The sequence below is a fragment of the Carettochelys insculpta genome, chromosome 1 (genome assembly GCF_033958435.1).
Source record: "Carettochelys insculpta isolate YL-2023 chromosome 1, ASM3395843v1, whole genome shotgun sequence".
Classification (NCBI taxonomy): Eukaryota; Metazoa; Chordata; order Testudines; family Carettochelyidae; genus Carettochelys; species Carettochelys insculpta.
The window spans coordinates 220,832,757-220,849,705 of NC_134137.1; the positions used below are offsets into that span (position 1 = coordinate 220,832,757).

Sequence of the window (16,949 nt, forward strand, 5' to 3'; positions counted from 1 at the left end):
CAAAACCAGGGTTCAGGGTACACATCAAAGGAACTGCTCTTCTGTAAATTCACAGTGAAATTTCCGCTTTCAGCCCCAGACATTTCAGCATTAAAGCTGTTCAAAATAACACTGAAAAAAAATCTTTTTAAATTCTGGGAAACGTGTATTTTTCTCTACTCTCCTTACTTTCAAAAAGTAACAGCCTCACTTTCATTCAACCATACCACAAAATACTCTCCCCAGAGTTTGAAAAATTTCAGAACTTACCAAACAACCAAAAGCAGAGTTTTTGAAAGGAAATATTTACAAACCCTGAACTAGAGCTGCCAAGTATTCCATATTACAGTAAACTCTGTTTTAACCAGCATTCTATCATCCAGAACTCTCAAATAGTGGGCATTTTAATCATAAGTAAATTTTAGTTATGTCTTCCCCAAGTACAGTATAAAGAAAGCAAACACAAATAAATACAGCAAATACAGTATAAGTTTATAGTGTACAATACTGCTATTGTCAGTAAATAAAGTACTCTGTATGCATTTGTTTCTTAATAGCTAATCTTGTTATTCTTTAGTGTTACGCATTGCTGGGGATACTTCTCTATTATTGAGAATATTTGAATATCTGGTCATCTCTTGGTCCTGGATATGAAAGAGTTTACTGTAGCTAAAGCCTAATATGATATGTAAAGTTCCTTCAACTTATCTCAGTTCTTAATATCTTCTGTGAGATATTTCAGCAAGACGAGCCCTGCTTGGAATCAGAGTCAAGGCAAACTGTGACCTTCAACCAGCTGATTCCAGAGAGTGCTGCTACCAAGTAGTGTGCATGAGGGTCCAAAGAGCACATGTTCTGCATTTGCCTTGAACATTCTGAGTATATAATGGCCTATTAAAGATTTATTACCCTATTTATTACCCAGACAATGCTGCCAACACTTCTCTTATTCACCACTGTGGACGTTTGGAGCAAGCACTTACTCTGCACTACTGTTTAACCAAATGGGCTCCTTCCAAAGCTTCTGTTAAAGTTAAAAATACTCCTTTTACCTAGAGTTGTGTGAAATATTAACCTGCGTATAGTTTAACTAAATCCAGATTTTAGCCAGCACAGACCACATTCTGTGGGTTACTCTGAAGCCATAAATCCTCTGTTACAGTATTTCTCAACCTTTTTTGTACTGGCAACGCCCTTTGGGATTAAAAATAATTGGAATTCATCCCTAAGAACTGAAAAAGTTGTAACCTCCACCCTAATTACGAATTAATTACGAATATTACTCAGGACCACCGTTAAGGAGCAGCAAGCAGGGAAACTACCAGGGTCCCACAACATGAGGGGGGCCCCACAAAGCTAATTTACATGCATCAGCCTCAAGCCCCACCACCCAGAGCTCAAGCCTGAGCTCCACTGCTTGGGGCTGAAGCATGTAATTTAGTTTCAGGGACCCCATGTGGCATGGGGTCCTAGCCAACTGCCCTGCTTGCCACCCCCAATGCCACCCCTTCCCTTGCAGCCCCTCTAAATCCATACCTTGTGCCCCACCAGTGGTCATGACTCTGAGCTTGTGAAACACTGATCTATTATCAAAACAGATGGACAAGTTAAATTTGAACCGGATTTCTTATGATGAAACGTGTTCAGCATTTTTCCATGATCAGGTTGTTAGATAAGAAAACTACTTTGGGGGGAAAAGGAGGAAGTAAAATGGAATTACAAAAACACTATTAAACCTTGCTAATCCTAATCAGCTCAAAAGCTAATTTTATTAAGATTTCTCTTTTAAAAGATTTAATAAATTCACTTGCCTCCTAGAACAGAAGACACTTTATACTAGACTGTTTTCCATCTCATTTAAGGAGGGATGTTTTCTAGTGATTACTGGAAGGGACTGGACAACGGACTCTGGCCAACTTCCTGGGTCACCCTGTGCAAATTGCCAGAGGTGGTTTTCACAAGAACTGGGCACTCACTGCTCCCCGCAAATTCAAATGGAGATTTAATGTTCCGCACCAATGAAAAAAACAAACGTTATGTACCTCAGTGTCTCAGCGTGTAAAATGGGAGTACTAATATTGCCTACTTCAGTGGGGTTGTAAGGCTTAATTAGTGAATATTTATGAAGTACTCTCAGATCCTAGATCCTGTTGTGACCATACACAAATCCTCCCAAAACCCTTTCTACAACCTCCTCCCTAAGTCACTCAGACCCACCACCTGGATATGATATTTGACTCAGACCTTTTAAGAGTTTCACCTTAAGTCTATGTTTAAATGTTGCTAATTCTTTGTGCATAACTTTTCTAAGATACAGAATTTCCTATTCATCCACAGCTAAAATGGTCATCCAGCCTCTCACCATCTTGTATCTCAATTACTGCAACATCCGTCTCACTGGCCTTCACAAATACCATCTTGTCCTGTTCAGATGAATTCCAAAGACCAGTCTCCTAGCTCAGTGTTTCCCAAAGTGTGCTACGTGTGCCACTCGAAAGCATTTTAAGGGCAGGCACGTGGCAGAAAATATATTACTAAAAATCAGGAGATACGCACTGGGAGAGGTGGCATGCCAATAAGGTTGAAGTCCCAAAAGGGGTACACAAATGTTTCAAGTTTGGGCAATGCCCCTCCCTGTGAATCTCTCCACTGGTTCCTCCTTCACTATTGCATGTAAAACAAACTGTCTTCTTGTCAAGGCTCTTCATACTCTGTACTCACTCCACTATCATCTTTCATTTCCTACCAAGCTCTTGACTTCTGTCTCCAATCAGACCATGAGGGCAGCCATGATCATCTGCTTATGAAGTGTTAAAACAAGTTCCTCCACGCTCCCTCTCATTGTCTGGGAAGAGCTCCCCTTTGCATGGTCCTTCTTCAATTATTTGCTTAAAACTCTGGTTTATCACGACAGACCACTGGCCACCAAGATGACTGGTACTGGTTTTCTTTGTACAGTAAGCCCTCAATTTAACGGACTAATAGTGGGGAAGGGGCATCTGTTAACGCTGAAAGTCCGCTAAATCTGAATCTGCAGGGGTGGAGGCACCTTGCAAGGTACACTAGGGAGCCGAGATGGCGGGTGGCCCTGAGGAGACAGCTGTTGTCACTTGGCATGCCTCAGCCCCATGCTCCCTCCAGATCTCTGCGCAACATGACCCAAAACAGAGTCTCCTGCTTGCTGACTCGCTCACGGGGCTCCAGCTCCTCCAGCCCCAGCAGCTTAGGTGAGTCACTGGCATTTATTTGAGGGTGGGGAGAGGTGGCGGACAGTGTCCATTATTTCCAAAGTACATTAAATCGGGGCCTGTTAAATTGATGATTTACTGTACTTCCATCTGTATTCCTCTACTGTCTCTTCTCTTACATTTAGACAGGAAGCACTTTGGAGCAAGGGGCCATCTTTTTTGTTGTGTTTGAACAGTGCCTAGCACACATTCTGTGCCTGTGCCATGTCTGGGCCTGGTCCATAACTAGGGCTCCTATGTAATATATACTACAAATAAAAATAACAGGGTCTGCTCATCCTCATTTCCAGCTGTTGTTTACAAGTCTCTATGCCCTTCTTTCCAGAAATGGCACTAGATAACCTGCAGAAGCAGCTACACACAAGGAAAAAACAAATATGTGACCCGCACGCATTCCCAGACCAGAGCTTGAAAACTACCCTTCCAGAGCTTTGTTGAGGAAAGACGGATTTCAGAGTAGAAACGTGTTCAAGCAGCAAAGATAGACTCCAAAACCAAACTTCCATGTAATTTGGCGATGCTCTGACTGGGGAAATTGGTTCAGGCTATTAATGAGAACGAAGAGATAGAGACAGACAAAAAACAATAACTCCAGTATTCACTAAAATTAAGTATGACAGGGAAAATCACAACTGTATATGCATACTTCCAGAGACTGCTTTTGCCAGCTGATAGTAGAAGGCAGAGTGAGGGCAGCCAGCTTCAGCAGTGTTGCTTGGCTTGAAGTGAGCATGTTCATTACCCCCTCTGCATACGTCCTCCAAAGTACATCTTTCTTCCAGGGCGTTAAAAATAATATCCCCTGCCAGACAACACCACACCCATCTTTGTCCTCTGTATGAGGCCAATCACTCAATGCATTCCTTCAATAAACAAGAATCCCCAGCTCTCTGAATATCTCCCCCTTCGTTCTTCAATCATTATTTCTTCCTTTGTTTCAACGAAACCACAACCTATTCAATTCCCCTGAATTTGTCAGACTCATTCCAAAAAAAACAAAAACAAAACACCCCTTTCACCTACCCAATTTTGAACCCAGTCCCAGAGCCAAATCATTCTCTTTCCCTCAAAACTGCAAAATCAGAAGGTGATGGGATGCAGATTTGAACAATGCTAAAGTTTCTTCTCCATACTGCACTAAAATAAAGCTCCCAATACAACCACCCCCAAAATCTAAGGAAGTTAGGCTCTGGAACCAAGTTTTTCAGCTTTCACTCACCCTTTCCAGTCTCCAATCTCTTCTTTAGAAAATGTTTTCCCCCTCACTTCTGATTAACAGCAACTAACTTGCTCTGTTCAACAAGGTCACACTTAGTACAGACTTACTTAATTCCATAGTACTTGGTGGAAAGTGGATTTTACAGAATGAAGGTTCATTCACATTAATAAAGATACTGTACAAGGAACTCATAATATGCAACTGAGCAACAGCCTTGTATCTTGAACAAACCATATCAAAGCCATGTCTCCACAAATAAAGGAGCACCATCTAGTGTTTAATCAGACTGAATGCTTTATTTAAATACAGTCAAATTAGAGGTGTTACCCAATTTCTTAATAATTTAAGACATTATATTTAGTATGTGGGTAGTAGTAAATGTATAGTAAATTGTACTTGGAAAAATAATGAGCTAATAAGAAAGAGTCAGAAGATAAAGGCTTTATAAGGCAAACATTTAGACAAGCAATATACACAAGCACACCTGAAATTATAAATGATGTGGACTATGGGGGTACTAGCAGTGAAGTCCTCTTCACCCAGAAAGTTTTTGAAACACAGAGATAGCATTACATCCTGTCTCCAAAAGTGCCAGTACCACACATGCCTCGAAAGAAATTAGAAAAACCCATATGATTTACAAACTGATAAGGGGAAATTCTTTCTTAAATCAAGCATATAACAAGTATCATGAGTTCTGGAACAAATAAATTTTGACCTTTCTGTATACATTTATCCTATGTAATCAAACTGTGGATGTTCTTATTGATATTGATATCTATGAAGATCCCATCCTTAATTATGCCATGCAGCCCTGAGTCCCATGTATCAATCATACTTCTGTTTAAAACTATTTCCTTTTGTCAGATTTTAATTTGCCATCTTCTGATTTCACTGGCTATGCCAGGACTACTAGATATCGTTCCTGGATCTTCCATGGACCCTCCGAGTTACCTTAAGGAAATCATAAACACTTTTACCTCATTTTCTTCAATTAATAAACAGGACCACTGAGAGGTGCTGTATTTCAGAAATCACCACAGAAAGGCAAAATTTTATTAACGCTACCACATAAAAATTAAAAATGTGCTATTCTAAAAGAAAACTTTTTGAAGGTGTTAATGAGCATGGTCTCTAGACACAATAAGCATTAAAATGCTGAGCCTGAAAATTCACAAATTCTGCAGTGTTTAAAAGACAGAATTACATATATTTCAACTTATACTTGCATCCATTTAAAAGGAGAGCATATGTCTCTTGTTTTTGATGCTCCATAACCATTTTTAACTCAACAGTCATAACAGAGACCATTCTTGTAACATAACCAATATTCTGAGGCCCCATGTCCATCTATAATTGAATAGCTCATGGAATTCAGCCCAAATGAATTGCGTTCAGCAAGACTTTTTTTTAATGCTTCCATTCAATGACTTTAGTTAGTTTATCTGGAAGCCATATGGGAGTACTCTATATATAGATGACAGTTGTTTTATTTCCAAGTTCCTTTTATCTGCCAGTCCAATTATGTGCATATGATTTTAAAGTTTGTAAGCATCCTCAGAAATGATTGACACAATGCTCAATAAAAGGCATAAAATTAGGATAACTTTGCTCTTTCCCCTTGATTTGCGGCATTCCACTTGGGTTTTCTAAATCTTCATACCATACGTGCAACTGCTATTTCTGAAGGTTTTTCATGAAAGAATGAACACAACCCAACACAGATTATGCACCATACATTAAAAGTGGGGAAAGATGAATGGCTAGAACACCCAAGATATTTTGGCAATGCAAGGCAGATGGGGAAAGCAGTTGCATAAAACGTAGAATGGGTCTCAAGTCACAAACCTCCAATCAGTATATCAAAAATTATCTCCCCAGTACTGAAGTGTCTGGATCACTCAGGCAGTGGTCAATAAACAAAAGCCCAGAGAACCCGCTCCTCCAAATACCACCAGGCACAGTGGTTATTTCCAGGTGTAGGCACATTAGTACAAAAACAGCCACATTTAACTGAAATTGAAGTTAGTACCCTCCTGAACAGGCTCAGTTAGTCTAAATCTTTCTGTTCAGTTCTTCCAGGGTTCCTCCCATCTTCTCACCAGCCCTCTGGATCTCTTAATTAGGAGAATAAAGTCCACATGTTTAAACTGACTGGAGCAAACCAGAGCTGCCTTTCCTCAGCCCAAGCTAGCTGTGGAGGGAACGAGAAGTTGCACCTCCTTGTGCACTGTAGCCTGTAACTACATACCTACCTACTTGGATTTTCTCTAATGAAAATTAGGGGCAGAGTGTTTCTGGTGACAGTTCAAAAGGGTTCCTCCAATGAGCCCCCAAAGGATTTATACAACCCTCCACAAACAGAAGAGAGAAGTCACTGTCAGTACAATGAACAGTGTGCAAGGCTTCTAAGGAGGCAGCATGTTAGGATACTGATGTGGGAAAGTGCTGATAGTTGTGTAAAGGTAATCAGATCGTAAGAAGGAAACTAAACAAGAGAGCGAATTGCTCAGGGGTTTCATAATTTCAGGGTACAGAGCAGTAGTTAAAGTTGTACCACCTGACTGTTATTTGGTAGCCATGACAACTGACCCAAACTGTCCCTCTTGCCGGCATACTCAGCAGAAAGTCTAAGAACTGAATAAACTATGGAGACTGAACTTTCTCCTTCTCTTTCATAGGTCAATCTTGAAGAAAAATGGGCAGGGACTATTCATTAAAGCTGGACGCATGCATGCATACAGCCCACACAGCACATTGTCTGTGACAAGAGGATTTCAGGTTCCTAGGCTGTCAACTTAACCACCTGTACATGTGTCACATTCATAACAAATAAAAGCATAAGGAAAAGTTAATCACTACAGTGGCTGGAGCTATGATGTATTATAGTGACAGACCTTATCTTCCCCAATATCCACAGAGAATGCAAGCACATTATTCACAACACTGTCAAAAGTTTCTACATAAAAGAATAAATGGACACAAATCAGATATCAGGAATCGTAACATACAAAAACTTGTAAAAGAACACTTCAATCTCCCTCGACACTCAATAACACATTTAAAAGTAGTCATCCTGCAACAAATATACTTCAAAAATAGATTCCAAAAAGAAACTGCACAGCTTCCGTTCATTTGCAAATTTGACACCATCAACCAAGGACTGAACAGAAACTGGGAGTAGCTGGACAAATACAAAAGCATGTCTACACTAGCACCCCTCTGTCAAAAGGGGGATGCTAATGAGACACACTGGGATATGCTAATAACGCACTACAATGAATATGCAGTGCCTCATTAGCATAATGGCGCCTGCGGCACTTCAAAAGTGCTGTTTTCGATCACCCACAGCTCATCTACACAGGGTCCTTTTCGAAAGGATCCCACAGACTTCCAAATCCCCTTATTCCTATAACCAAATAGGAATAAGGGGACTTCTGAAAAGGACCCTGTGTAGACGAGCTGTGCGCGAACAAAACCAGCACTTTTGAAGTGCCGCGGGCGCCACTATGCTAATGAGGCACTGCATATTCATTGTAGTGCCTTATTAGCATATTCCAATGTGTCTCATTAGCATCCCCCTTTCAAAAGGGGGTGCTAGTGTAGACATAGCCTTGATGTTCACACCTCCACATTAGCTACTGATAAGCGGTCACATCCTCCCTGACTGAATTGACCCGGTTTCTCCTCTCTTGACTTTCACAACTCCACATTAGCTGCTGATAATGGGCCACATCCTACATAACAGAACTTACCTTATATCTCATGCATCTGATGAAGCGGGTCTTTGCCCACAAAAGCTCATGCTCCAAAATATCTGTTAGTCGCTAAGGTGCCACAGAACTTCTTGTTGTTTTTCAAGATACAAACTAAGTTGGCTACCCCTCTGACACTTGGTTCCTGGGTTAGTGTTTTTGTGGTACAGCGTGTGGCTTCTGAGCTAGGATTTTGGCTCCTCCATTAAGTTGTTTGCATGGCTCACCAGGTCATGATTTTGTCAAATTTACGTAGGTTGACATATACTGTAGTACCACAAGATGGCAGTATTGACCAAAAATGAGTACAGTAAACCGTCCAGCTATATAGTGGTTGCATTTCTGCAACCTCCACATAACTCAAATTTTCACTGAAGTCAAGGGGAGACAGAACCAGGCTGCATCCTGGTTCCCGGCTCCCCTGATCTTGCAGGAGCTGGGAAACTGACCAGTCCACCAGGGCTCATCAGTTTCCTGGCTCCCCACCACTGGTGACATACCTGTGAAATACCATTAATAATTTTACAAATTGCTCCCAATTTAGCTTCATTAACCTAGAGATAAGCCTTCTCCACACATGCCTCTTAAGGTACTTCTCACTTGATTAACCCAGGATGCTGCTGCTCAGTTGGAGAAAGCTGCTTTTTTCCTAACAAGAACAGGGCACTGCAGCAGCCTCCTTGGCGCTTCCAGGACAGCAGGAGTGCCAGAGTTTGTTTTGCCACTGTCTGATGCCTGGGACCACAATGGAATTTCTCACCTGGCTTTTCCCATCTTTAGTTCCACTGTGCACACAGGAGCACAAGCGCATCAGGTAAGGGGGGAGGGTCCAGGGTTTTCACTTATACTTTATCATCTGCCTTTGCCAAGTACGCTCTGAGTCCAGGAGCTGCTGCGGGTCTCTGTGCTCTACTTTTGTTATTAGGAGAGAAGCAACTTTCCCCAACTAAGCAGCAGCGTCCCACGTTAATGAAGTGAGAGGTACTTTACCATTCTCACTGCGTGAAGTTGAGGCTCAATTTGAAGCAGTGTGTTGTTGCTCAGCAGCAGCCCCCACAATTTCTCCAGCACCTGAGAGAGACACAGGCAGGGCAGGACGAGGTGGGGAGCAGGGTCAGCCCTCCTCGGCTCCAGGGCTTTGCCCAGGGCCCTGCCTCATACTAAGCAGAGCAGAAGCACCATGCCAGCACTGCTGCCCCAGGATGCCATCCCTATTTGCAGCTGTTTTTCAGAGGCTTCTTCCAAGCAGACCTTCTTCTGTGCAAAGCTGATTGCCAAAAATAACCCCAAAATGACAGATTGGATCCCAGCAAGCGCAGGAGGAGGTGAACTACAAATGCTCCCTTGAGACTGGACTTGCATTAATATAAAAATGTGTAAGTCAAGTCCATGTAAAGTGAGGGTCTACTGTAATTAGAATATTTTCTGTGAGTCAAACAGGAAAACCCGCCGAAAAAAAGGTGGGTTTTTTTGCATTACTTTTTATCAGCCTGGATGTCAAAGGCAGAAATCTGTATCTTTGTACCAGTTTATTTTCCAGTCACCCAACCCAAAAATTCCAGGATATTATTGTGTCTTCCACAAAGTACAAAGCCTATCTGCCCAAAGGGCAGCATAGCCATATTAGATTTGAAATTCATGCAGAAACAAACAATCCTAGGACCCTGGGGCTACGTCTACACGTGCACCCAACTTCGAAATAGTTTATTTCGATGTTGCGACATCGATATAGGCTATTTCGATGAATAACGTCTACACGTCCTCCAGGGCCGGCAACGTCGATATTCAACTTCGACGTTGCTCAGCCCAACATCGAAATAGGCGCAGCGAGGGAACGTCTACACGCCAAAGTAGCACACATCGAAATAAGGGAGCCAGGCACAGCTGCAGACAGGGTCACGGGGCGGACTCAACAGCAAGTCGCTCCCTTAAAGGGCCCCTCCCAGACACACTTTCATTAAACAGTGCAAGATACACAGAGCCAACAACTAGTTGCAGACCCTGTATATGCAGCACGGACCCCCAGCTGCAGCAGCAGCAGCCAGAAGCCCTGGGCTAAGGGCTGCTGCCCACGGTGACCACAGAGCCCCGCAAGGGCTGGAGAGAGAGTATCTCTCAACCCCCCAGCTGATGGCCGCCATGGAGGACCCCGCTATTTCGATGTTGCGGGACGCGGATCGTCTACACGTCCCTACTTCGATGTTGAACGTCGAAGTAGGGCGCTATTCCCATAACCTCATGGGGTTAGCGACTTCGACGTCTCGCCGCCTAACGTCGATTTCAACTTCGAAATAGCGCCCAACACGTGTAGACGTGACGGGCGCTATTTCGAAGTTACTGCCGCTACTTCGAAGTAGCGTGCACGTGTAGACGCAGCTTGGCAGAAGAAGATATTGAGGTTGCACCCCGCCCATTTTTATGGAAATATATTTGGAATGTGTTTGCATAACTCATTGATCTGGCCAGTAGAGTAGATATGACCTATGTATCTGTGTGGTTGTGGCAGCTGAAAACAATGTATGAGAGATGAAAGAATTTATACACTTTCCTAGCAAAGGTTGCGAGAGACTTGTATCAGCCAGCAGCTGCCATCTGGAAGTTTCAACCTATTTACACAGCCTTCATCATGATAGAATCGTGGGGCTGGAAGGGACCTCTGGAGGTCATTGAGTCCAGCCCCCTGATTCAAGCAGGATCAACCCCAACTAAATCACCCCAGCCAGGACTACGTCAAGCTAGGATTTAGAAACCTCTGGGGATGGAAATTCCACCACCTCTTTAGGCAACACATTCCAGTGCTTCACCACTCACCTGGTGAAGTAGTTTTTCCTAATATCCAACCTACTCCTCTCCTGTAACTTCAGACCATTTCTCCTTGTTCTGCCATCTGACACCACTGAGAACAGTTTCTCTCCATCCTCTTTAGAGCTCCCCTTCAGGAAGCTGAAGGCTGCTACAAAATCACCCCTCAGTCTTCTCTTCTGCAAACTTAACAAGCCCAAATCCCTCAGCCTATCCTCATAGGTCATATGCTCCAGCCCCTTAATCATTTTCATTGCCCTCTGCTGAACCTGCTCCAGCACATCCACATCCTTTCTATACTGGGAGGCCCAAAACTGGACACACTAATCCAGGTGTAATCCTGTAATAATCCTCACCAGTGCTGAATAGAGGGGAACAACAACTTCTCTTGATCTGCTTGAAATGCTCCTCCTAATGCAGCCCGGTATGCCTTTGGCCTGTTTGGCTACAAGTGCACACTGTTTACTCATATCCAGCTTCTCATCCACCCTAATCCCTAGGTCCCTTTCCACTGTAATGCTGCTTAGCCAGTCGGACCCCAGCTTACAACAATACCTGGGATTCTTCTGTCTCAAGGGCAGGACACAACACTTCTCCTTGTTGAACCACATCAGATTTCTTTTGGCCCAATCCTTCAATTTATCCAGGTCACTCTGGGGCCTATCTACCTCTCACCCTAGCTTGGTGTCATCCACATACTTGATGAAGGTGCAATCCAGTCCCTCATCCAGGTCATTAATAAAGATGTTCAACAACACCGGCCCCAGAACTGAGCCTTGCGGCACTCCGCTTGAAACCAACTGCCATCCAGATATTGAGCCATTGGCCATTATCCATTGGGCCCGACCAGCAAGCCAGCTTTCTATCCATCTTACAGTCTATGTATCCAATCCATATTTCCTTAACTTATGGGCAAGAATGTTGTCGGAGACTGTATCAAAAGCCTTGCTGAAGTCAAGGTATATCCCATCCATTGACTTCCCCATGTCCACAGAGCCTGTTACCTCATCATAGAAGCTAATCAGACTGGTCAGGCAGGACTTGCCCTTGGTGAATCCATGCTGACTACTTTTGATCACTTTCCCCTCTTCCAAGTGTTCCAAAATGGACTCCTTGTGGATCCCCTCCATTATTTTCTCAGGGACTGAGGTAAGGCTGACCGGCCTATAGTTCCCTGGACTGTCCTCCTCTCCTTTTTTAAAGATGGGCACTACATTTACCATAGTATCTGAGCACCACATGATCATTCCAGTAAACCCTCGATTTAATGGACCCTGATATAATGGACTTCAGAAATAACAGACGCTGTCTGCCGTGCCAGCTTTCCTCCCCCACCCCCCTGCACTCCCTCCCAATAAACGCTAGAGACTCACCAGAGCCACCACTGGGGCTGGAGCAGCAGCTGGGGCCACCAGGGAGCAGGAGCTCTCCTCCCACAGCCCCATGTGCGTGGAGCACATCAGCGCCCAGCTGCCGCTGCCTGCAATGGTGCTGAGCAGCAGCCATGGTGTCGGAGGCTGCTGCCCGCTGGCAGGCTGGGGGTGGTCATGCTCTACCTTCACATGGGCGGCTCAGAGCCAGGGGCTGGAGGAGCTACAGTGCTGAGAGCTGTAGGAGGTGGAAGGAGCCAGGCTGGCATTCAGCTCCTCTCCTGGTAATCGGGAGAGGGAGATGGAGGTGTGAGGGGAAGAATGGGGCAGGAGCGGGGAAGGGAAGGAGGAGGCAGAGGACAGGAGCAAGTGATGGGCTGGGCAGGTCAGTGCATCATCATACAGTATAACCATTCAGATATAATGGACCTTCAGTATTACCAGATACCCCTTCCCTCCCATTAGACCACTAAAGTGAGCGTTTACTGCATGGGATTTTTTGTTCTAATGACACCTCACCGAGGCAGGAAGTATTGTCCCCAATTTATAGATGGGGAACTGAGGTATGGAGTAAACTAAATTCCTTGACCCAAGATTGCACAGGAAATTGGAGCGACTGGGGAGCTAAACCCAAGTCTAGCCCAGTGCCCTAACCCTTAGAACATCCCTCCTTCTACACAATTGAGTTCTGCTCATACAGGGTTTAGGAACTCACCAAACTAGGCATAGTGTGACACGCAGACAGAAAGTCAAGCAAATCATCCAAATTCAGCCCTTTGAGACGTGGCAGATAATGTTTGTATGTTTTCATATATATATGGTGTATGGTTAAAAATGTAATCAAACAGTCCCTCTCTATGCTATATTCTGAGACCAAAAGAAAATCTTAGCATTTTCATGAACTATAAACATACTGCTACTACTCTACTTGTCTCTTTTTGGAATATATAGCAAGTTGCTGACATGTGGCAGAAAACAGACAATTGCCTTATGTTAGCCCATTAGCTAATTACCAGTGATGCTCAGGAAACCAGCCAATGGGAATGGGGAGGATTGTGCTGGGGCATAGGCAGTGTGCAAGGTCTCTCCCACCCTCTGAGGGGTGCACGGCACAGTGAGGCACATGGCTCCTATGCTGTTTGAACAGCCTGGGGCTGTGGCAAACAGAGAGCCTGCCTGAGGGTCCTTCTGGACTGCTGGCTGGGTGCGGCCTAGGTAAGTGGCTCTTGGTCAGACCCTGCATCTGGCATCCCAGCCCCTCCCACTCCCAATTTCCTGACCCAGGTCACCACCCAAACCCTCTGTACAACCCCTACCTCCCTGAACCAGGTTCCTCCCAGAACATGCACCCCCTCCTTTATCATTCCCCAAGGCCAGAATTCACCTCTACTCATACCCCTCCTCAACGCTGCACTCCCTGATGCAGCATCATCCCATCCCAGGTCACAACTCATGCCCTCTGCACCCCCTCCCACATCTGTCCCCCAGATCAGAATCCTCTTCTGTACGCACATCCCCTCCCAGAACCTGCATCCCAATCCCCTACTCCAGGCCACAACCCCTCCCTCACCTAAAGTCCCTCTCAGACACCACAACTTCTCCTGCACCCCAGGCCCCTACTCAGAGTTCTCTTCTGCACCCATCTCCATCCCAGATGCTGCACTCCCTCCATGGAAAAATACAGCCCTTAACCACTTACAAAATCTTGGAGCAGATTCCCATAAAAAATTGTCTGGTTTACCTGCTTTACCTCCTTCTTAAACTGCCTACCCCATGATTCCATTTTAGCAGTCACACAATTTAACAAAACTGCTTTAGAATCAATTAACATTCTCAACTAAGTTCAGAGTTTCTCTCCCACATAATTTAACATACAATCTATGGCTAACGTGCCACATTGTACAAAGACATTATAATAGAAACAGAATAACTCTTCTTCTGGGAACAAACACAGACTGCTGTGAGCAACTGGTCATTTGCTATAAGAAACTGTTAAAAAAAAGAAAAAAAGAAAAAAATCAATGTTTCTTAAAATCAGTTTGCATGTTCCTGATTCCACCTTACAAACAAAAGGGATAGGTTGATTGGTGCAACCTTGATTACTGCTGACACTATTTATCTGTCTCCTGGGATGATCGAATAGAATTTCAACCATTGAATAGTAACAGAGAGTAAGCCGTGCTAGTCTATACACTATCAAAACAAAAAGCAGTCAAGTAGCACTTTAAAGACTAGCAAAATAGTTTATTAGGTGACCTTTCGTGGGACAGACCCACTTCTTCAGACCATAGCCATAGGTCTGAAGAAGTGGGTCTGTCCCACGAAAGCTCACCTAATAAAATATTTTGCTAGTCTTTAAAGTGCTGCTTGACTGCTTTTTGTTTTGATAATTTCAACCATTGCATTAGAAGACTTACAATGACTTTGCTACTGAAGTGGAGAAAACTTAACCTGCATATGTTCCAAATTTTAGTTGATAAACAAAGCTTCTCACTTGGATTGACAGCCCACAAGAGAAACCAGAGCTATTTTAACTAGGCATTAAATGCCAAATTATGCCCTAGGACAGTGGTTTTCAGCCATGTCAATTTCCCATCACTGTGGCTCTTTGCAGAGGGAGATTGCCTGGAACTGAGGACCCTGCTGCCTGAGTCCCAGCTGGTGTGGGGTTTGTCAATTTCCCCCACTCGCAGTGGCTCTGCAACATTGCAGGAAACGTTTCGCACCAAGAGGCAGCTGAAATCCTGCTTCTGGGCCTGAATGAGCTGGCAGGGAGCCTGCCCCCAACCCCCTGCTGCAGCAAGCAGGAGGGAGGAAGCATGCTGGAGCTGGGGTGTGGTTTAAACGCTGCATCCTGGCACCAACAGGCTGGCCAGGGGAACTTGCTTTCCATGGTTACTTGTTTACTCAACACCCCTAGCATGACATTGAGCAGATTTTGAAAATGTCTGTGCTCGCTTAGACAGTGTGTTCTGTGGTGAATTTGAAACACTAATGCATTTGATCCTTGTTTAGCCTTTTGCATGCACTACTATGTTGCAAACCTCTCTAATAAGACTGTAGCCATAGTAAATGCAAGTAAATGTGATGTTTATGAGCAACAGATTCAACTGAAAAAGAGTGGGTGCATCATGGAACTGTTTGCCTCATTGAAGTGTGTTGTACTAGTAAAAAAGTTGGGAACCACTGCCCTAAGATACATAAGCAGGACCTTTATTGACACAAATAGGATTTTTACATATGTATTTGAGCACAAAATTGGGTCTAATATTTCTTATCAGTGTCAGTCTACAACAATATTTTGCAATTTCCTGGGTATATTGTACAGTTTGAAGATAATTAATAGCCATTAAGAAACTATGCTTCACAACATCCCCGGGAAGTGGGTAAGTAAAACCAATAGAGAAATTAAGCCACAGAAAATGGGACGCAATTTGTCAAAGGTCAAGGAGCAAAACACACAGAAGGGCTGACTAGATGACAACAATGGTCCCTCCTAGCCTTGGAATCTACAACATCCATCATTAGCAATAGAAGTAACAGCTCTCAGTGGAGTTACAGCAGCCTCAAAGTGGTCCATTAGCTTAACTATGTCTGCTTTCCTCTCATCTTTATTTTGTCGCATATCAGACACAGTCTAAAGGCTGGAATAGGACTTCAGTTGCTTTGTCAACCGAGCGAAAAGTCAGTGCAAAATCACAATGGGGCAACTGCCACTCAAAGAGCAGCAGCCAGGGTTCGAGCAACAGCATCAGCGCTGCTGTAGAAAGCCCTGGAGCACTGGCACTGTCAGGCAATCAGGAGACTAGCACTGGGGCACCTACTTGGCAGCTGGCAGTGGCTGAATTACAAGTACTAACGTCCCCCGTGCAAACAACAAGCTGCCCTGTAGCACCTTAGAGACTAACAAATGACCAAATGAAGCTAACAAATGTGGTGGTCTCTAAGGTGCCACAAGGCCGCTTGTTGGGACTAACAGGACTACCAGGCTAAGACTTTAGGGGCCACAGAAGAATTGCCGGGCGCCCCCCGCCCTTCTGCCTGGGCTAGGGCTCTCAGAGCTCCACTGCGAGCTGCTGGGCGTGTGACGCGCCCTGATGCCGCAGACGGCCAGCTCCCCTGGCAGCGGAAGGCGCGCGGCAGTCTGGACCTCCCGGGGAGTTGGAGTTGGCTCCGGCGGGGCTGGGTGACCGAGGGAGACAGGTTGTAGCGGCGGCCAGGCGTGGGAGAAGGGGGCTGGGCCACCACCTGAAGGCGCAGGTGCCCTCGCAGCGCCTAGGACCAGGGAGCGAGGCCGGAGCGACAGCGGAGCCTGGCCCCGCCGCGGGGCAGAGACCCGCCCACCCGCTCGCCGGGCAGGGAGCTCCCCGCGCCATGGGTCTGGGGCGTACCGCGCTGCAGGGACTGTAACGCCCCCCCCCCGCGCCCCGCACTCACCATGGTACCGTCCGCCGCCCCCAACCACCACGCTCGGCCGCAGCCACTGCCCGCACTCAGCCAGGCGCCTCCTCTGCCCAAGCCGCTCCCTGGCAACCGGAGCTCCGCCCCGCCCTGCCCCGCCCGGCCGGCAGTGACC

The 16,949-nt window shown here is 45.1% G+C and overlaps 1 protein-coding gene across 2 annotated transcripts in view; it reads right to left on the minus strand.

Annotated features, from left to right (window-relative positions):
* Positions 1 to 16,917, minus strand: part of NME7 (NME/NM23 family member 7) — a 179,194-nt gene extending 162,277 nt beyond the window's left edge. The window contains exon 1 of one of the 2 annotated variants that reach the window (XM_074999849.1): positions 16,811 to 16,917. In XM_074999849.1, the coding sequence (XP_074855950.1) occupies positions 16,811 to 16,813 (3 nt within the window). In that variant the 5' untranslated portion in view covers positions 16,814 to 16,917. Of the gene's footprint in view, positions 1 to 4,446; positions 4,546 to 16,810 lie in introns of those variants that run through there. The other variant, XM_074999865.1, reaches the window with a different exon arrangement.
* Between the last annotated feature and the right edge of the window lie 32 nt (positions 16,918 to 16,949).